Consider the following 21657-nt stretch of genomic DNA (forward strand, 5'->3'; position numbering starts at 1 on the left):
TTTTAGTTTCTGATAAGTGATGACAGTCACCTTTTTTTTATTATTATTTTTTATTGTGAACATACTGTACAGAGGGGTTACAATTACATGGGCAAGATAATGAGTACATTTCTTATCAAGCATTGTGGCCTCCTCCTTTGTTTACCCTTCACATCCCTTCCTTGCCTTCCCCCTCCCTCCCCCCAATCCTTCCCCCCCCCCGCCCACTAAAGTTGTAAAGTTCATTTTTGACATGACAACTTGTACTTCTCATTGTTGCAATGGGTCCACCTGTATCCTTATTTAAACGACTTGTTTTTCCCTTTCCCCTCCACAAATTATACTGACATCAAATACAGTGAAAGCAGGGGTTATACTGTGGGGGAGGGACATACAAAGCAACAAAGAAATCATCTTATAAATGCATTAGAAACAAATGCATGAAAGAAAAAAAAACTTTTAAATACATATCTAAGGGTTCATTTTCCTAACATCACCTTATGTGACCTTTTCTGCTTGACTCATACATATACTAGATATTGCAAATAAGGGAAACCATGGGACCTATGTTTCTTTGGGCTTGGCTTACTTCACTTAATATAATTTTTTCCAAGTTTTTCCATTTCCTAACAAATGTGGCAATTTCATTCTTTCTGATGGAGGCATAGGATTCCATTGTGTATATACCACATTTTCTTGATCCATTCATCTACTGAGGGGCATCTGGGTTGGTTCCATATCTTAGCTATAGTAAATAATGCTGCAATAAACATAGTTGTGCTGGTAGCTTTAGTGTGGTCTTGTTTGTAAACATTTGTGTAAATGCCCAAAAGTGGGATTGCTGCGTCATAGGGGAGCTCTATGTGAAGTCTTTTGAGGAACCTCCATACTGCTTTCCAAAGTGGACCTAGAAACTATGTAACACAATGACCACAAGGTTGTCCTACTATAGTCCTGTTCTCACACATGAGCAGGTGACATTTGAAGAGTGTGTAGGGAGCACAGTATTCTTGCCTGGCAATAAGGAGGTAAGAGTCGAGTTGTCAGCCTTAGAGATCTTGCCCCCTGGCTATCATCAATATTTGAATTAAACTTCATGGAAAACATGCAGGATAGGAAGATTGTAGGGCTCTTGGAAATGAGGAAAGCCAGGAGATGGGTTACTTCCATTTCCCTCTGATTTAGTGAGCTCTAGAATGAGGACTCAGGGCTAGGACTGCAGAACCCCTCCTCTATGGTGAGGTGCTACAGACTCCATCAGTGTTCTTCTCTCTAGCCATGAGCTTTCTACTATCTTCTAGTATTATTTTCATCTTCTATCTGCATCCTGAGATCAGGCAATCAGACCCCAGCCTCTTCTCAATAACTTTCTCCAAATAGTAGCTACTTGATTCTTCTTATCCCTCTTGTTTGTTTGAATTATTTTAGCAATTTATATAAAATGTTCTTACCTGCATAAGAACAGGAGCTCAAGTACCTGGAACAAAGTTGTGTTGCAAGGAAAGGAGCAAGGTTTTCATCCCCCAGGATGATGAACACCTGAAAGCTATTTGTCAACAATTCATCATCCATTAACAGAAGACCACGGACATAAACCAATTCAAATTCTTGCTCTATAACCCACCAGTTATGTGGTCTCTCAAGTCACCTAAACCCTGTCAACCTGTGTGTTTATCTGTGATCTGGATTATTATGAGAGTTATCTGAAGAAGTCACACAGCATGGATCAAAAAAGTGTGGCTCATTTGCAAATCCCTTTAATTTGAAGTGGAGACTGTCAGTGAGAAATTATCTCAGTGGCAGGCATGCTTATTGCTGGATTGAGCACACAAAAGACTTACCTGGTCTGATCAGGAAGTTAGTGAAATCCTAAGTCCTGCAGAGCTTACAGTTTTGGGAGCAAAAGAGCTGAAGTATTTACCTTGTCATTAGAGCCCTAGCTGAGAATAGAAATTCCCTGTGCAATTTCTAAGGGCCTCTGGGATCCTGGAAAGAGGCAGGAAATTGAAGCTGGGAAATTTAGACCTTGCTGTGTAGAGGGAGAGAAGTGAGTATAGGTGATCAAAGATGTTATACCACGAGAGAGTTCAGGATCTTCATTGGCCTTCTGATGCCTAAATACAGACTGGACAAACCACGAAAAGTGGAAGTCTATTGGAATGACAGTTCTAAAGGTTGGGAAGTCTAAGATCTGAGAGCCCCATCCAGTGAGGGCCGCCTTGCTGTGTTATTACATGGCAGGAAGGCTAGCGAGCATGGGTGAGGCAGAAGGAAAAGATCTAGGCAGAACTCATCCCTGTATTTTAAAATCAGGAACCTGCCCTGTAACAGTACCACGAACCCATTGCTCATCTCCCAAAGGCCCTACTATCGGTAATGCTATAATGGCGATTAAATTTCCAACATGAGTTTAGGAGGACACATTGAGACCATAACAGGTAGGAAGCAAGTCGCTGGAGAGGTCTCTGAACACAAATAATCAGCATGGATTTTTGGCATAGAAGCACATTTTAGAGTATTTTATTAATTTTGTTATTTTTTTTCTCTTGGTCTCCCTTTGCCTTCATCCAACATATTTGATTTTTTTCAGTGTTTCTTTTGATAAGCTTCTTCACTTTCCTAAATATGTCTTTATTTAAAACTGGGCCTGTGTGAAGATTTATTGAGATGATGTATACAAGACACTTACCATTTTTGCCTGTTCTATGTCAAGCAACCAATAAAAATCTTATTTTTAAAATCTATTTCAGCAATCATTATTGAACATATATTCTATAGAAAGGGCTCTGATAAACTTTATGGCATAGAATTGAAGGATCTTGTCCTATTTCCAAGGAAATCACAGTCCTGTTTAGAACACGACAGATAAATAAACATTAATTACAATTCAGTTAAATATTTGTAGACATTAAAAGAGGAAGCAGAGGTTTATTCAGCAAAGGAGGGTCTCATTCCAGATGGTTAAGTACTGATGGTTTAGAAATATGAGGTGGGCATGAAGGAGCAGCTCACATGCAGAAAATCATCATCATGGGTGAAAGATGGTGGGAACAACAGCAGTCAAGCCCAAGCCAACACTTCTGTGAGTGTTCAGATGGCATAAGCTACAGTGAATGGCTTTTCTCCATTTCCCCCAGGACAACTTATTAAATGCTGTCTGGAGGGCCTGGTCCACTGTAGTCTACTGTAAATCTTGTTGGTGTGATCTTAGGTAAGTTAAGTAATAGTTTTCAGCTGCTTGTTCTCCTTAAAAATGCGAAAGGTTTAGCCAGATGCTGCTGGCTCATGCCTATAACCCTAGCGACTCAGTAGGGTGATAGCTGAGCATTATTGTTTGAAGCCAGCTGGGGCAGGAAAGTCCATGAGACTCTTATCTCCGATAAACTACTCAGAAAAACTTGGAACTGGCATTGTGGCTCAAGCAGTAGAGTGCTAGCCTTGAGCACTCAGCTCCCAGGCCCTGAATTCAAGACCCAGGATCAGAAAAAAAAAAGCTGTCTTCAGTTCTCAGAGTAATATTTAGTGTTAGCTTGGGATACCACTGGGCAGATTTAATTTTACCAATAGCACTTATTCTAAATAAATGTGTAAAATTTATTCTAAATAAATGCTATATTACCAATAGCATTTATTGAGCACCTATCAGGGTGAATGTCTCTAATTACTGGGAATGTGGTTATAAACAAAGAAGACAAAGTCCTTTTTCTTGTGGAGCATCTATACTAGTAGGAAATATGTCCCTGTCAGCCAATAACCGAAATGGATGTTGAAATGCACTTGGGAGTTAGAATGGTAATTATAAAATAGTAAAACACTGGAGAGGACTTGGAGCCATCATGAAAACATTGTGGAAAATATAATGTATTTATATTGTAATTTATACATTAAAAGATCTACTATTTTCTCTTTTTTGACAGTACTATATTTGAATTCAGGGCCTTGAGGTTTGTACACAGGCACTTTACCACTTGAGCTACTCGTCTAGTCCTTTCTTGCTTTAATATTTCAGGTAGGCTCATATGCTTTTTGTGTAGGCCATCTTGAGACCTCAGTCCTACCTACAGCCTATTACTGTGTAGTTGAGATCACTGGTGCCATCCTGAAGACTAGACAGTGGGTCACACAAGGCCCCTGGAGTCATCCCCAGTGAAGAGATCAGGCCCTTGTGAGGCCCTGTCAGGATGTTCCTTAGAGGCCCGCTGTTTCCTTTCCTTTTGGGAAAAGAGTAGCTGACTAAAGATATAGCCAGACCTCTCCTGCCAACCCCGTCATTTCCTTTCTTCTCTCCCTAGGAAAGGACGACACCAGTTCTTCCTGCAACCTGTTGGAAGAGAATTGAGTCCCTTACCAAGGGAGTGAGAGTACAATGAGCTGTGGTGGTAGAAGAAAACGAGGAATACAAAGCTGACTGATGAAGGTAACAGGTCAGGCAGGGGCACTTATGCTGGTATCAGCTAGATAGAGGGCGTAAGAGTCATACCACCAGTAAGGAAGTTTTTGTTCTTCACATGACAAGATGATGATAATGTAAGAGTGCCCACCTCTCCAAAGCAAACACAATAATCAAGTGTGCTTCAGGAAAAGAGACAGAAATATATTTTATAAATGGCCATATTTACTAACGAATTAGATAACAAGGAAGAAGGAATGGATTGATGGGCCGATAGCAATATTCATGGAACTATTTCAGAAAGGAGAGGAAGTCATTGGTAGGGAGACAGTAAGAGTTTTTTTGGGTCTTTTAAAAAAAAAGATGCCATAAAACATCCAGGGATATCCAAAGACAGTAAAATTGAGAGCAAAGAACTCTCTTAATATAGATGACAAATTTTCTAAGAGATGAAGGAGAGAAATGTGAATCAAAGAAGGGAAGGAAAGAGAAGGAGGGAAAGAAAAGGAGGAAGAAGAGAAAAGAAGAGAGGGAAGGAGAAAGAAGCAATGACAAGAAATCAGAATAAGGGGAGTGGTGGAGGTGGAAGATTGGAAGGCATGGAAAGAAATGAAGTAATGAAGTGCAGAATAAATTTATTTTAAAATTTATTTTTTTAATTGATACATAAAATTTGCACATATTTATGGGGGTACCATGTGGTGCTTCAATGCATGTATACATTGTGTCATGTTAGATTAGATTAAACATACCTGTCTCATCAAATATTTATAATTTATATTTATAATATACTTCAATTCTTTCTTTTATCTTTATGAAGTATACAGTGTCATTATCTATGCCATCCTATAGAATCTTTTCTACCTAATTATAACCTAGCGGTCAACATGGTAAAGAAGTTTTGTTATGAAGGGGAACAGGGTTTAGGGGAATTCCATGCGGGAAGATATAAGGTCAAGGAATGCAGCATCACACTTAAGTTAATCATGATAAGCATTTTATAAAAGAGGACAGAAATGTATGAAAGAAGATTATAATGAGAAGTAATGTTTTATCTTGTTTACAAGGGCTACGGTCATCTATTTTATCTTTCCTCACACTGAAGCTCAGTCATTGGAGAAAGGATAGGTGAGAAAGTGGAAATCTTAGGAAAATCTGTGATAAGTGTTATTTTCTGTTGGTACACTGCTGGGCAAACATATTTATTCAGATTCTAAACCTATGCCTTTGTAATGAGTTTGTGTTGCATTTCTGTATGTCTACTGTGGATTTGATCTGCAAGTTGGGGGAAGCAGAAAAGTATAATAATTTAGGATGTGAGATTTGAAGGCAGGAAATCAGGGTTCTCAAAATTCAAGCTTAAACTTTGACATTTTCCAACCACATGACCGTCAGTGTAAACTTTTAGTTTTTTTTAAATTAAAAATATCACCCACATTTATGAAGCATTTTCTGTTTCAGATGTATGCCATGTGTTTTACAAGATTATCTCAAAATTTTCAAAAAAATTAAGGCATGAGCTTGACAAAATAAAATGGGGTACAGTTGAAAATTTTTTGCAATCAAATACAGTGAAAACAGGGATTATACCATGGGGGGAAGAACATACAAAAGAAACAAAAATCATATGATACATTACAAATACATTAAGAGCAACAACAAGAAAGATAAAACTAGTGTCTCTATTTTGGGGTTCATTTCCCTTAGCATCATCTTATATGATCATAGGGAAATAACAAAATGCTGAAATAAGAATATAGGTTGGCCCATTATAACAATGAGATGTATAAGACACTATGTTGAAAATGAAGTTTACAACTTCGGGGGTGGGGAGGGAGGAGTTGGGGAGGTGGGGAGAGGAGGGATGGTTGGGGAAAAACAAAGGAGGAGTTAACAATGCTCTATAGGAAATGTACTCACTACCTTATGCAACCCCTCTGTACAGTATTTTTACAATAAAAATATATACAAAAATAAATGAAAACAAAAAAATTGAAAATCAGTGTTTCTGCATTTCACAGGAAACTGATAGAAGGGTTGCAAAGGGAAATAGAAATATGAAGATCCCAGTTGGACAAGGAATACTGTCAAAATCAGAAGTTAGCCTTGATGGAATGGTCTATGTCTTTGAGCATCATGAAAGCTAGGAAGGAAAGTGGGTAAAGGGAGAAGAAAATAAAGATGGAAGTTTAACTATAGCCAGGTAAGGGAGAACAAGGGATGTCCCATGTCCTCAACTTAGATGGAAGTAGGGCTTTAGTTGGAGAGTGTTTCCATGTCAATTAAGGACCAATGGGACCCTCAATATAAAAATATCTATACAACTCAGAGAAATATTAGGAAATGCTAGACTTAATTATTTTTCAGATCACTAGGCTTAACATTTGAGAATGAAATGAGTTTGTAATAAGTGTAGTTTAAATCACTAGGAAACAAAGATCCAGAGTGTTTTTATATAAAGCTTAAGCAGGAATGCTACATCTTTTATAAAGATGTCTTTGTCCACATGTACCACAGAAAGTTCTTTCACACTTTGATATCTCAATAAGGCTTTTTGTTTGCTTGTTTGAGACAAGGTCTTGCTCTGAAACCTAGACTGGTCTTAAACTTATGATACTAAGGATTCTTTTGATGCTAGCTCTATTGATAGTTAATGTCTTAACCAATAAGTAATTCTATAAAGCATCCTGATAGTAAGGACCCTGCATAACATTTCATGGTGCATTTGATTATTTTCCTATTTCTTTTAAGGTGTACACAAATAGGAAGAAGGACAAATTCTACACATATGATCAGCATTTCAACTTGAATGCTAATATTGGATCCTCTTAGAAGACCTCTGTGGAAGCAGATAAGTAGGAAAGAATTCTTGGTGACCATGTTGGCCTATAATACCACCTTAATACATCCAGTGTCCTTCTTTTTGATGGGGATCCCAGGCCTGGAACACCTACACATTTGGATCTCTATCCCTTTCTGTTCAGCCTATTCAGTGGCCCTGATTGGTAACTGCACTCTCCTTTTCATCGTTCAGGCTGATGCTGGCCTCCATGAGCCCATGTACCTCTTCCTGGCCATGTTGGCAGCCATTGATTTAGTTCTCTCTTCTACCACACTGCCCAAAATGCTTGCTATTTTTTGGTTCAGAGACCGGGAAATCAACTTCTATGCCTGTCTCATCCAGATGTTCCTTCTCCACTCCTTTGCTATCATGGAGTCAGCAATGCTGCTGGCCATGGCCTTTGACCGCTATGTGGCCATCTGCAAGCCACTCCACTACACCACGATCCTGACCAAGTCCCTTATCATCAAGATCGGCCTGGCCGCCATGACTCGAGCTGTGACACTCATGACTCCACTCCCTTTTCTGCTTAGACGCTTCCACTACTGTCGAGGCTCAGCGATTGCCCACTGCTACTGTGAACACATGGCAGTGGTAAGGCTGGCCTGTGGGGACACGCGCTTCAACAATATCTATGGCATTGCTGTGGCCATGTTCATTGTGGTGTTGGATCTGCTGTTTGTGATCTTGTCTTACATCTTCATCCTTCGTGCTGTTCTACAGCTGGCTTCTCAGGAAGCCCGCTACAAGGCCTTTGGGACCTGTGTGTCTCACATTGGGGCCATTTTATCCTTCTACACACCCGTAGTGATCTCCTCGGTCATGCACCGTGTTGCTCGCACGGCTGCCCCGCACGTTCACATATTGCTTGCTAATTTCTACCTGCTGTTCCCGCCCATGGTCAATCCCATCATTTATGGTGCCAAAACTAAGCAGATTCGTGAGCGAGTCTTAGGACTATTTCTGAGAAAGAATGCAAAAGGAGAGTGAGGAGAAGCGTAGTAGTAGCGTGTCTCTGCACTTGCACTGCTGACTTGGCTGACCACTCAGTCTTTTTTTTTTTTTTTTTTTTTAATATGGAATACTTCACAAATTTGCCTGTCATGCTAATCGCTGTGTATTGTTCCAATTTTAGTATATGTGCTGCTGAAGCGAGCATCGCCCCTCAATCTTTTCTTCTTTCCTTCAGTAACCTGACATTATGACCCACTTGTCTCCTGATGATTTCAGAGAAATGCAAAGGGGCCCTCAAGTTCATTTGCATACGAGAAGTCTGTGAATCTGACTTTTTATCCCTCGTTATTGGGTATTTGGTGATTTATTGATCATAGGAAGTGAACAACAAGGGTACATCAATGTAGGAATCCTTCATCATTGCAGGTATGGTCTAGCTTATGACTGAGTTCTCCCAGTGTTGGAAAGTTTATAATATTCTAATGTGCAGATTCCAAGTGAGATAGCTTTGTGTATTAGATAGTTATTTCTTTAACCAAGCCAGTTTGTGTATTCTTGACTTCTTTTTACCTCTCTATTCTCCCAGCCATTTTTTTTCATTGGACACATTGAATAAAATATATCCTCTGATTTTCTTTATCTATTGTGAAACTGCTTTTGCATATTTGTGTTACATATGTTTTCAATAAAAATGTGAACTTCAGCTGCTGTTAGCTCATGCCTATATTCCTAGCTACTCAGGATGCTGGTTTGAAGCCAACCTAGGCAGACATCCTCATATTTTCTTTTTGTGTTGCAAAACCTTCACGTATTTGTGTATGTTTTCAATAAAAATGTGAATTTCAGCTGGCTGCTGGTGGGCTCATACTTGTAATCCTAGCTACTCAGGACCCTGAGATCTGAAGTTCACGGTTTGAAGCCATCCTAGGCAGGAAAGTCTGTGAGACTCTTCCCTTTAATTAGCCACCAAAACAGCCAGAAGTAGAGCTGTGGCTTAACAGGTAGAGTACTAACCTTGAGCAAACAAAGCTCAGGGACAGCACACAATCCCTGAATTCAAGCCCCAGGACCAGCACATAAAATTGAATTTCTTGTTTATTAGCTAATCAAGGGAAGTCTGGGCTATGGGATGGGGACACAGAGGATGTCAAGGTAAGATATATGCTTATGTTGTTCCCTGAAAAACCCATCTCAGAAGCTAATCCATAGGAGAAAAATGTGTAAGATGAACAGAGAAAGGGTGGAAATAGTGGACTGTATTTTTCCCACTCTTCCTTTGTTTTATACAAACATATGCAAGATTAATAGTAAGATCCATTTCCTATTATTTATTCATTGATACTTAGTTTTGAACTCAGGGCCCTGTGCTCCTCTGCTTTCTTGATCAGCTGGTGCTTGAGCAACTTCTCCACACTTTCGTTTTCCTCATTATTTTGGAGGTGCAATCTCATGGGCTTTTCTACCTGGGTTGGCTATGAACTATGATCCTCTAAATTTCAAACTCCTGAGGAGCTACAAATGTAGCTAAATTTCCTTACTATTAATTTTGACAATCCAAGTGGATCGGACAAGCCTTGAAATACTGTTTTCCTCAAGTGTAGTGTTTTACTTTTATCTTGTGACCTCTTTGTTTCTTTAAGTATTTTAGTCAGAAATTAAATAGCTTCATCTTTATTTGCACACACACATATGTATATGTGGACACAGAGGGAGAAGTAAAATGGTAAAGATTTATTGGAGAAAAATAGCAGAACTCCTTCTGGACAGGAGTAGTCCCAAGCGAAGGTACTCTCTGGGGTTTACAAGGTGTCTCTAGGAGAAATCTACAAGGCACCTAGATCATTGGATAGCCTGTGAGCCATTTCAATCCCCACCCCCAATCAGAGGCTCCATGCAGCCAGCACAAGCTCTCCATGCATTGTTCAGCTCCTCTGACTGGGTGCCAACTTTGACTTACACCTTGGTGGTCCAATAAATCCATTGTTCCTTATGTGGGTCTTCTGGGTCAATGGGCTATGATGTGATGGCTAAAGGTCCAGATGTATGACTTCCCAAGGCTGTGGGGGCTGTGATATCTAGCAGTTTGTATATAGGAGTGCTCAAGGCCATGGTGAGGGATATAACCCTCTGTGGGAGTGAGTTATCTATGTCTGCTCTTTTATTCTCTTATCTCTCATTGATTTTTGCCACTTAGGTTTTGGTGGAGTGATTTCCTTATAAGCTGAATCTTGTTGGCATGGCTCTGCATAGTTAGTTTAGGCTACCATTTTAAAGGGATGCTATAAGAACTCTACTTTCTTCTGCTGTAAAAAGTTTGGAAAAGAGGGACCTAGGAAGGGAGCTGCTGGCTTTATCCTCACAAACCTCTGCCCTTGAGGTACTGAAGCAGAAACTACTACCCTTGTGTAGAGCCTTCAGGGATTCCTGGAAGGTTTAGGCTCTCCTCTAGGATTGACGTGGAGAATCCCCTGACTCAGAGCTAGTATCCCAAGGGTCTCCTGCAGGCTATCCCTACTCCCCATTTAGTGGCACTAAATCATTCTTCCCAAAGGTCATGCCTTATGCCCAGAGGCTATGAGGACTTTACCTGGAGCTCACTTGTTTTTGTTCTACTTCTTGATTATACTGATTATCCTCCTTGTTTCCCTAGCTCAAATACATTACCACCAACTCCTGTCTGAGTATGACTTGGGAGGTTGGGGGTTCAGCCAAAGAGGCAAAGGCCATCCATTGGATATTTTATTGTACATTTGTCATGCTTATTGGTCTTAGCCATGCATTAATATCCAAGACTCTACTCAAGGGTAGTAGTTTCTGCTTCAGTACCTCAAGGGCAGAGGTTTGTGAGGATAAAGCCAGCAGCTCCCTTCCTAGGTCCCTCCTTTCCAAACTTTTTACAGCAGAAGAAAGTCTGCACTGGGTGTGCACACATAGAAGAGAAACGGCCCAGAACTGTATTTCAGACTGAGGTTGTGGACAGAGTTGGAACTGCGGGGAAAGGGGAAAGAGCTGGCAGGGCTGTGGTGAGAAGGATGGGGGTGGGGCATTCCATTATTTCCTACTGTCCTGATCTTTCCCCTACCCTCTCATTGCTTCTGTTTTTGCTTTACAAAAGGGAGGACAAAGCTTTTGACCCTTTTTGCTTGTCTAGATGTATACTAGTTATTGCAAATAAGGGAAAAATGGGACCTATGTTTTTTTGGGCCTGGCTTACTTCACTTACTTCACATAGGACCACATAAGATGATGCTAAACGAAATGAAACCCAAGATAGGGATACAAGAGGTTTTATCTTTCTTTATGTTGTTTTTAATGTATTTATAATCTACTATGTGATTTTTTTGTTTCTTTTGTATGTCTTCCCCCATGGTATAACCCCTGTTTTCACTGTATTTGGTTCTGGTGCCCTGCATCTTGTATATACATTTTTCTAATTTGGGGAGGGGAAGGGAAATAACAAAATGCTGAAATAAGGATACAGGATGGCCCATTGTAACAACGAGATGTACAAGACACTATGTTGAAAACGAACTTTACAACCTAGGCAGTGGGGGGCGGGGAGTTGGGGAGGTGGAGAGGGAAGGGATGGTAGGGGAAAAACAAGGGAGGAGGTAACAACACTCCATAGGAAATGCACTCATTACCTTGCTCATGTAACTGTAACTCCTCTGTATAGTATCTTTACAATAAAAATTGTATTTAAAAAGGGAGGACAAATCTTGGCAGTCCTACCCAAAAAATTTCTCTATGTACTCTAAGTATTCTTTCTCCCTATAAAGAATTCCTGCCTCTTCTCTATGCCAAACACCATGGGCCATCTCCAACAAGTCTTAGCGCTTTGTCCCAGTTTATGTTCAGCTGCTTCTCATCTCCTGTCATTGCTTTCTTTAACTTCATCACTATCTCCTCCCAGTTCAGAGCCTCTGTACTATGGACAGGGAGGAAGTCAGACCTGAACTAGAAAGACAGCAGGGAGTACTAAGGGACACATTTCTGTAAAGTTCTTCTATCACAAGCCACCTTATTATTTTTTTAATGTGTATTTTTTATTGTAAATATACTGTATAGAGGGGTTACAGTTACATGAATAAGGTCATGAGTACAGTTCCTATTGAGCATTGTTACCCCCTCCTTTGTTTTTCCCCTACCATCCCTTCCCTCCCCACCTCCCCAACTCCTCCCTCTTGCCCGTCCCCCCCCCCAAAGTTGTAAAGTTCATTTTCAACATAGTGTCTTGTACATCTCATTGTTACAATGGGCCATGCTGTATCCTTATTTCAGCATTTTGTAATTTCCTTTCCCCTACCCAAATTAGAAAAAGGTATATATAAGATGCAGGACACTGGAATCAAATACTGGGACAACAGGGGTTATAGTATAGGGGAGGAACATACAAAGAAACAAAAAAAATCACAAGTACATTATAAGTACATTATCAAGAACAGCAAGAAAGATAAGATCACTTGTGTCCTTATCTTGGGGTTCATTTTGCTTAGCATCAGCTTATATGGTCATATATACATAACTTTTGACCTTTTCTGCTTGTCCTAGACATATACTAGTTATTGCAAATAAGAGAAACCATGGGACCTATGTTTCTTTGGGCCTAGGCTTACTTCACTTAATATAATTTTTTCCAAGTCTTTCCATTTCCTAACAAATGGGTCAGTGTCATTCTTTCTGATGGAGGCATAGAATTCCATTGTGTATATAAATATATATCACATTTTCTTGATCCATTCATCTACTGATGAGCATCTGGGTTGGTTCCATATCTTAGCTATGGTAAATAATGCTGCAATAAACATAGTTGTGCTGGTAGCTTTAGTATGGTCTTGTTTGTGATCATTCTGGTAAATGCCCAAAAGTGGGATTGCTGGGTCATAGGAGAGCTCTATGTGGAGTCTTTTGAGGAACCTCCATACTACTTTCCAAAGTGGTTGAACAAGTTTACACTCCCACCAACAATGTAGTAAGGGTCCTTTCGGCCCACATCCCCTCCAGCAGCTGTTGTTATTAGATTTCTTGATTATAGCCATTCTAACTGGGGTGAGGTGGTATCTCAATGTTGTTTTGATTTGCATTTCTTTTATGGCAGAGAGGTTAAGCATCTCTTCATGTGTCTATTGGCCATTCTTATTTCCTCTTCAGAGAAGTTTCTCTTTAAGTCTTTAGCCCACTTGTTTATTGGGCAGTTGTTTCTTTGAGGATTTGTTGTTGGGGGATTTAATTTTTTGAGTTTTAAGTATATTTTAGATATGAGACCCTTGTCTGTTGTATGGCTGATGAAGATCTTCTCCTAATATGTAGGCTTTCTCTTGATCTTGCTAGCTATGTCCTTTGCCATGCAGAAGCTCTGCAATTTCATGTAATCCCATTTGTCCAACCTTTCTTTGTTGTGTTTCTGGGTTAGAGCTAATCTTTTGAATGGAATGTTCTGCAATGATGGTAATATGGTTACTAGTTATGTGGCTGCTGAGCAATTGAAGTGTTTTGTATGTCTAAAGAATATTTTGTTTTTAGGAAATATAAGTTTAAGCTGGGTTCTAGTGTTTCATACCTCTATTCCTAGCTACATAGGAAGCTGAGATCTGAGGATCATGGTTCAAATCTAGCACAGGCAGGAAAGTCCATGAGACTCTTATCTCCAATTAACCACCAAAAAGCTGGAAGTGAAGCTGTGGATCAAGTAGTAGAGCACAAGTTAAGCAAAGAAGCTGAGGGACAGCATCCAGGCTCTGAGTTCAAGGCCTCTGACTGGTACACACAAAAAATGTAAATAGTTGCATGTGACATATGTAGGACCATATCAGAAGAGACTCAGAGAAAACATACTCTGTTCTTAAAAATATACTTTTTTGACTTGTATGTGAACATAAGTCTGAGATTTAAAGAGAGAAAACTGGCTTTGGTATTTAGGACTTTATCTTGACTGGAAGATATAACTGCATGTGCTAAAGAAATGAATTAATATAAACATTTTGTTTTCCTTTTTCTCCCCCAAGATATCCCCCATATCAAGAAGAGAGAAAACATGGCCAGTTCTCCATTCCTTTATAACAGTTATCTTATGAATTCTGTGGCTATTTAATAAATTTCCTCAAGAATTGGAAACAAGCATTATGCATCCCTATTTCTATGAGAACTTGTAGTTGACTTTGTTGAAAGTCCAACAATGGGAACGGGAACAAGACCTAATCCTTGAAGGTGGCATATCAGAAGTTGAACTCTATCATGCATACCGTGAAAAGCACATATTGAAAGTGAAGTGATCAGCGTTTTCTGGGAGCCATGTCAGCCTTCAATATCACCTTGGGCCATCCACAGGCCTTCTTGTTGATAGGAATTCCTGGTTTGGAGCACCTACACATCTGGATTTCCATCCCATTCTGTATTGCCTATACTTTAGCCCTACTGGGCAATTGTAGCCTTCTCTTAATCATTCAGGCTGATGCTGGCCTCCATGAGCCCATGTACCTCTTCCTGGCCATGTTGGCAGCCATTGATTTAGTTCTCTCTTCTACCACACTCCCCAAAATGCTTGCTATTTTTTGGTTCAGAGACCGGGAAATCAACTTCTATGCCTGTCTCATCCAGATGTTCCTTCTCCGCTCCTTTGCTATCATGGAGTCAGCAATGCTGCTGGCCATGGCCTTTGACCGCTATGTGGCCATCTGCAAGCCACTCCACTACACCACGATCCTGACCAAGTCCCTTATCATCAAGATCGGCCTGGCCGCCATGACTCGAGCTGTGACACTCATGACTCCACTCCCTTTTCTGCTTAGACGCTTCCACTACTGTCGAGGCTCAGCGATTGCCCACTGCTACTGTGAACACATGGCAGTGGTAAGGCTGGCCTGTGGGGACACGCGCTTCAACAATATCTATGGCATTGCTGTGGCCATGTTCATTGTGGTGTTGGATCTGCTGTTTGTGATCTTGTCTTATATCTTCATCCTTCGTGCTGTTCTACAGCTGGCTTCTCAGGAAGCCCGCTACAAGGCCTTTGGGATCTGTGTCTCTCACATTGGGGCTATTCTGTCCACCTACACACCCGTAGTGATCTCCTCGGTCATGCACCATGTTGCTCGTACAGCAGCACCTCACATCCACATACTCTTGGCTGTCTTCTATCTTCTTTTCCCACCCATGATTAATCCCATTATCTATGGTGTCAAGATGAAACAGATTCGTGATCATGTTCTCAGCTTTTTTCAGAGAAAGGATGTGTAGATCGGTTCTTTTCTTTTCTACCAGCTTTGTCCTGAGTGGATGATAGATGATAGATTGGATGGAAAGGAAAAGCCTTAGGATAATTGCAGAAATTCTTTGTCTAACAATTCTCCAGAGAGAGACAGAGGGTTAGGGGAGGGAGGAGATCCCGTTCTTCAGAGGGCTCCAAGTCAGATCAGAGGGGGTGTGCCCCTGGAGTCCATCGCATAGCAAAGGTGTGACCATCCTATCTTTTCACACTCACGAATCATTTGATTAAGCAAGAATTCCTAAAATGACATTGCTAGCTACATGGACAAAAGAAGAAATAATTTCTGAGATTGGCTCAAGCTGATAAGATTGTGGTGCCTACTGCATCCAGAGTATGAGTGAACAAATAAATTACAAATTTGGTGACCTAAGGACTGACACACCATCAAACACCTTATCATCTCTTCTAATCAAACACCTTATCATCTCTTCTAATCAATGACTTTCAGCCTCTGCTTCTCTGCCTTTTGCCTTTCAATGCTATTGCCTGTGTACTTGGCCAGTGCCACTTATAATGAGCCTTATGCCTTCTACTACATCAAATTATTAAGTTCCTTTTTGAGATGTATGCACAGGCATACATACATCTGATGTACCTTCTATGTCCACCTATGTATATAATTTTTTATTTTTATTATTATGTACATAGCTTTTTATTGGTTGAACTTTTAGCCTGGGATATGATTCAAATTGTGATCTTCCTGAGCTCAGCTTTCTGAGTAGCTATGATTGTAGGCATGAGCCACTGCATGGATTTTGGGTGCCATATTTTAATTATGGACTATGGAAACCATAGTAATACCTTTCCCTCTTCAAGCTGAGACATCTGAAGGTAAGACTATAGTTATATATAGACCGTGATGGAATGTTAGGTTAACAACGAAGCTATCTTCTATAGTACTTCAGATCTTCAAAGGATTATGTACAACAGACTTATGAATGACTCCATTTCTACACAACAGTTTGAGAAAAAGGATCCTTCAGAAGTAAGCCATCCTAGCATTATGGATAGATACCATTCTTGCTGCCAAAAGGATTGGACAAGAAGATAATGAAACATTAAAATTGAGTTAAAAGTGATTTTGTGACTTTTCTAAAAACATGCACTGTCTTTAGAATTCTGACTATCATAGATTTAATTTCTGCCTTGGATTGGATAGGGGAGAGAATGCAGAAAAAAAGCCCGATATGTCAATGAGTTTGATCAAGAAGGCAGAAGCCCTATGAGTAAAATGAAATTAGGAGTTTATTTTAGATATTAGGCCTTAAGTCATCATGGTAAATAGACAGGAAGAAAACCTGAATGTGATTGATGTCTCAAAAAAGAGGAATGAAGAACAATCAATCAGGATGATTGGAATCTATAAGCAGAGCTGATAAGCCACTTATACTGAAGGGGATTTTAAGGAGCTACTAGTGCTTTTACCACAGAGATTTACAGCATCCCTGGAAAAGACTTGGAGGAATGGAAAGATGAGGTATAGTGGGAGATTATGCTCTAAGGTGCCAATGTAAATCTGAAAACTGGTGACAAGGAGCATAAACCAAAACAGAATCTGCACTCTACACTGACCTTCAGAAAATAATGATTGCTTTTTTGTTTCTACTTCCTGATGTTACAAAAATGTGTCTTCATGCCAGTCTTCACTGGGAATCACAGAGGGAAAACAATTCTGGGAAATGCAGTTTCAGCCTTGTACAAAGCCTCCACAGCATCAAACGCAGCTAGTAATAATGTTAATAATAATTGATAATGAACAGTGACTTTCTTTTAAAATACAAGAGCACAAGTTTATTTAGTTTTCATTAAATTCTGGAGGCATACAGCATCACATAGAATCTGTGTCCAATGGTTGCTTCAAAATTTAGCAGGAACCCTTGCACCGTTTCCATGAATGTGAGTTACCTTTCCTCAGATTACTCTGGTTTTGTTTGGTTTGCCACCAGGAGTCTTGCCTAAGTAGAAATTGGTATCACCTGGGGCATAACCACCTTCAATTCAAGGAGAGTGGTGTGTTCAGAAATGGACTTGCACCACACCCTTCCTGACATTTTGTCATTTAGAAGTCCTGTTCCCAGCCAGCTTCCATAGGCTCCAAGATGGCAGAGAAAACAATGACTTTTTTGAGTGAAAATCTGCCTGCTGACCTACCTCTTTTCTGTTCACCTATCTATGCTATCACAGACATGTCATTTTAACTTAACTTTAACATATTTGTATCAATTGTTTATGTACTCTATCAAAAGCTCACTCCCATTCACCTTTCCTTGCCAACAGGACTGAACCAGAATATATTCTGGGAAGGAGAAATCCTTGCAAAAAATCCTCATCCAACTCATTTTGGTAATAAAATAATTTTACATGTGGACTATGGTTGGTGTCTGTCATCTAAAACTAGCAATCCAGTTTCCTGAGCGGCTGAAAACAAAATTAATCAACCAATCATATTATTTCCAAAAAATATTTTCTTTAACAATACTGCAGTAAAGATGTTACACTGATTTGTGTTGTCCAGGTAAAGTTTCCAGAAGGTTACCTCCTTCAGGTCTTAGACCCCTGTTCCAAATCTTTTTCAGTGGCATTTCTTATAGTCAGTTCCTGTCTAACTGGAAAGTAATGCTATAGGTTTAACTCGGTGAGGCTGGCAAGGAAAAGAAAGAGAGAGAGAGAAAGAGAGAGAGAGAGACAGAGACAGAGACAGACAGAGAGACAGAGAGACAGACAGAGAGACAGAGACAGAGACAGACAGAGACAGAGAGACAGACAGAGAGAGACAGAGACAGAGACAGAGACAGAGAGAGACAGAGATGGAGACCGAGACAGAGAGAGACAGAGAGGGACAGAGGGGGAGAGGGGGAGAAAGCAAGAGAGCAATCATTCATTCTTTGTAAATTTTGTACAATGTACTTCTATCATACTCAACTTATCAGCCTCTCTTGTTATATCCCCCCATTCCAAGTTCCTCTTGTACATTCATATATTTTTGTTTGTTTGTAAAATCTGCCATGCTGACTGACCAAACAGTCAGGAATATTAAGTGAGTCACCATTTATAAGGGTGGTCCCATTATACTATGCATAGAAAGATAGTTACATCCTAAATGAGGACTGTTTTTTATTGCATAAGCAAGCCTTCCATGGCTTTAAGGCCTGTGATGTCTTAATTTATCCTCAAAGGTTTTGAAGGTAGGCTAACATCCACATTTATTATTACACATGTCAGGCACTGTTCCAAAGCCAATGAAATAGGTACAATTAGTAGTCATATAAGAGAAGCAAACAAAATACCTAAAGGTAGAATTGCAGAGTATAGGGTCAAATTTTTATTGAAAAACAAGGCCCCAGGGGCAGTATACCTCTCTTCCTTATGTGCTTAGAAGAATACCAGGAATCTATTGCTTAAAGAAGGAAGAAATCTCTGATCTGGAGGTTGTCGGGGAAAGTCAAATGGACATGGAACTTCTTCAAAATGACTCATTAAGTGAGGCCAAGGGGAGGGGGGCAGACAAATGGAGAGAAGGAGGGAAGTAAATATAGCCATAATATTCAAGACATGTATGTGCAAATGGATCTAGGAAATTTGACGTGATGCATGGTGTTGGGAGAGATGAGGAGAATTATGAAAGGGGTGGTATTGATCAAGATATATTGACATGTTGAATTGAAACCCTTTTGTAAACTACTTGAAGATGATAAAAATAAAAAAAAACAATAATGTGACTCTTTCTTCAGTCCTGGAAGACAAGAATTGAACTTCAGATAATGCCAGAAACATAATATCAAAACACCAGATCAGACATAAGCTTCCTCTTGTGATGTTCATTACCTTTTATTGTGAATCTCAAAACCTGGGTTGTGAGCTGGGTGCCGGTAGCTCATGCCTATACCTAGCTACTTAGAAGGCTGAGCTCTGAGAATCACAGTTTGAAGCCAGCCCAGGCAGGAAAGTTTATAAGACTCTTATCTCCAATTAACCACTAAAAACTCCAGAAGTAAGGCTGTGGTTCAAAGTAATAGAGCACTGAGCACAAAAGTTCAGGGGCAGTGCCCAGGCCCTGAGTGCAAGCCCCAGGACTGGTACAAACAAAAACAAAACAACCACAACCACAAAAACCTAGCTTGTATAGAAGTGGGAGAATTAGGTATTTCCTAGGGTGTTCCTCTCCTTTCCTCTATAACCATTCTCACTCTTTCTTACAATTCCCAGCCTCATCATTAATACCAAGGGTCAAATGATCAAATCAGGCCAAAGACAGTAAATTCTTCAGAGCAAACCCAGGAGATCCTATCTCCCAAATAGCTAAAGCCAAAAGGGTTTGGTATGTGGCTCATTACCTGGTAGAGTGCCTACCTAGAAAGCATGAAGCCTCCTAGTATCATCAGTAGAACACAGGAATGCTCCCTCATATTCATATTTTCTCTATCTTAAATAAATGTCATTTTTTGGGGGGGGCAAGCCAAGAGTACTGGAAAAATTTGCCAAAGCAGTAAAAAAAAAATCCTTGCAAATGTTTAACAAAACATGTAAACTGTCTTTAAGAGGGTGGTGGAGAAGAATTCTGTGTTATGGAAATTGATTTAAAAAAATAACATTCTTCATAGAGAAACTAGACCTCTTTATAAAAAAATAAAGGAGAGATCTCATTTATTGCGGTCTGTATGTGTATGCTCAGTGTATTTAATTTCAGAAGTAGAAAAGAGAAGGGATGGGTGGCACAAGAACTTATGACCTTACTTTCCCTTTCTGCTTTCCACATTCTGCTGTGTAAAAAGCCCATGATCAAACAGAATAGACTTTAAGATTGTTTTACGAGTCTGATCTCCACCATTCAGGTCGGACCCAGGTTATTTCCTAGGTCTTCCTAAGAGGACTCTCTTCTTATCATTACTAAATATTTACATGCCCCACAGACCTGGGCCAGTCATCTGGGCTGAGTCCCTGCTTTAATAACGTGGAGCAGTCTCTCTCGAATCTGCTTGGTGCGAACAGCATAGACGACTGGGTTGAGGATGGGTGGGATGAGAAGATAAAAGTTGGCCAAAAGAATGTGGATATGGGGAGGTACGCGGTGGCCGAAGCGATGGGTAAGGGATGAAACAGCAATAGGGATGTAGAAGACGAGGATGGCGCAGATGTGAGAACCGCACGTACCTAAGGTTTTAAGCCTGGCGTCGGGAGTGGCCAATCCCAACACAGCCCTGAAAATCATCACGTACGAGGCAGCGATGGCTAGTGAATCCAGGATTAACACTAGGAAGCCAATTCCCATTCCGTATAAATTATTGATCCTTGTGTCCCCACATGCCACGGTGACCACAGCCATATGTTCGCAGTAAGAATGCGCAATGACTTGGGTCCGGTAAAGGCGAAGCCTCAGACGGATGAGTAAGGGCAGAGGTCCAATGTAGAGCACCCCCCGGAGCAGAGCAGCCAGGCCTAAACGACCCACCACCGCGTGGGTGAGCACCGAGGTATGGTGTAACGGGTCACAGATGGCCACATAACGGTCAAAAGCCATGGCCAGGAAGATGCCTGATTCTACAGTGGCAAAGCAGTGGACGAAGAACATCTGGACCAGGCAGGCATCCAGACCAATGTGGTGAGCCCCAAACCAGAAAATGGCCAACAGTTTGGGTATGGTAGAGGTTGACAGAACTAAGTCAATGACAGCCAACATGCACAGGAAGAAATACATGGGTTGATGCAGGCTTTGTTCCATCTTGATTACTGCCAGGATGGTGACATTTCCCACCACAGCTGCCAGGTACATGGAACCAAAAGGGATGGAGAGCCAGATATGTCGGGACTCCAACCCTGGGATGCCAGTGAGCCAGAAAGAGGTAGGCACAGAGCAGGCATTATTAGAAATGAACATATTTGAGGAATGTGCAGGTATCCAGGCTCTCTTGGTTTTAGATTTCTTCTCCTTTGAGAGATGTTGCCTCTGACCGATATAGAGTAGATCTGCATTTCCATCGGGGCAAGTGGCAGCACCTGTGACAAAGAATTCTACACGTGAACTTAAAAATCATTACATAGCAAGTATTTTATAAGGAGTATTTATGTTGGTCAATGTAGAAATAGGCATGCTTGTTATTGCTGCTGCTAAACTGCCTGAGTGTATGGTAGAAATCTCCAAAATTCTGGGTCACTTTGCTCTAGAAATCTTCATTTGGCAAACTTTTCCTACATAGAGTGGAAAATACAGAAAGGTCTCTGTGAGTG

The 21657-nt window shown here is 40.5% G+C and overlaps 3 protein-coding genes across 3 annotated transcripts; 2 read left to right on the forward strand and 1 right to left on the reverse strand.

The window, feature by feature from the left end:
- The first annotated feature begins 7247 nt into the window (after positions 1 to 7247).
- LOC138836183 (olfactory receptor 52K1-like) lies at positions 7248 to 8201 on the forward strand. Its single transcript, XM_070034684.1, has one exon. It carries the CDS (start codon positions 7248 to 7250, stop codon positions 8199 to 8201), a length of 954 nt encoding a protein of 317 aa, XP_069890785.1.
- A 6255-nt stretch (positions 8202 to 14456) lies between these two features.
- On the forward strand, positions 14457 to 15401 carry LOC138836184 (olfactory receptor 52K1). Its single transcript, XM_070034685.1, has one exon. The coding sequence runs from the start codon at positions 14457 to 14459 to the stop codon at positions 15399 to 15401; it is 945 nt and encodes a 314-aa protein (XP_069890786.1).
- Positions 15402 to 20353: 4952 nt separating this feature from the next.
- LOC138836187 (olfactory receptor 52M1-like) lies at positions 20354 to 21307 on the reverse strand. Its single transcript, XM_070034687.1, has one exon. It carries the CDS (start codon positions 21305 to 21307, stop codon positions 20354 to 20356), a length of 954 nt encoding a protein of 317 aa, XP_069890788.1.
- Between the last annotated feature and the right edge of the window lie 350 nt (positions 21308 to 21657).

Source organism: Dipodomys merriami, unplaced genomic scaffold (genome assembly GCF_024711535.1).
Source record: "Dipodomys merriami isolate MVZ:Mamm:240054 unplaced genomic scaffold, mDipMer1.0.p SCAF_25, whole genome shotgun sequence".
Classification (NCBI taxonomy): domain Eukaryota; kingdom Metazoa; phylum Chordata; class Mammalia; order Rodentia; family Heteromyidae; genus Dipodomys; species Dipodomys merriami.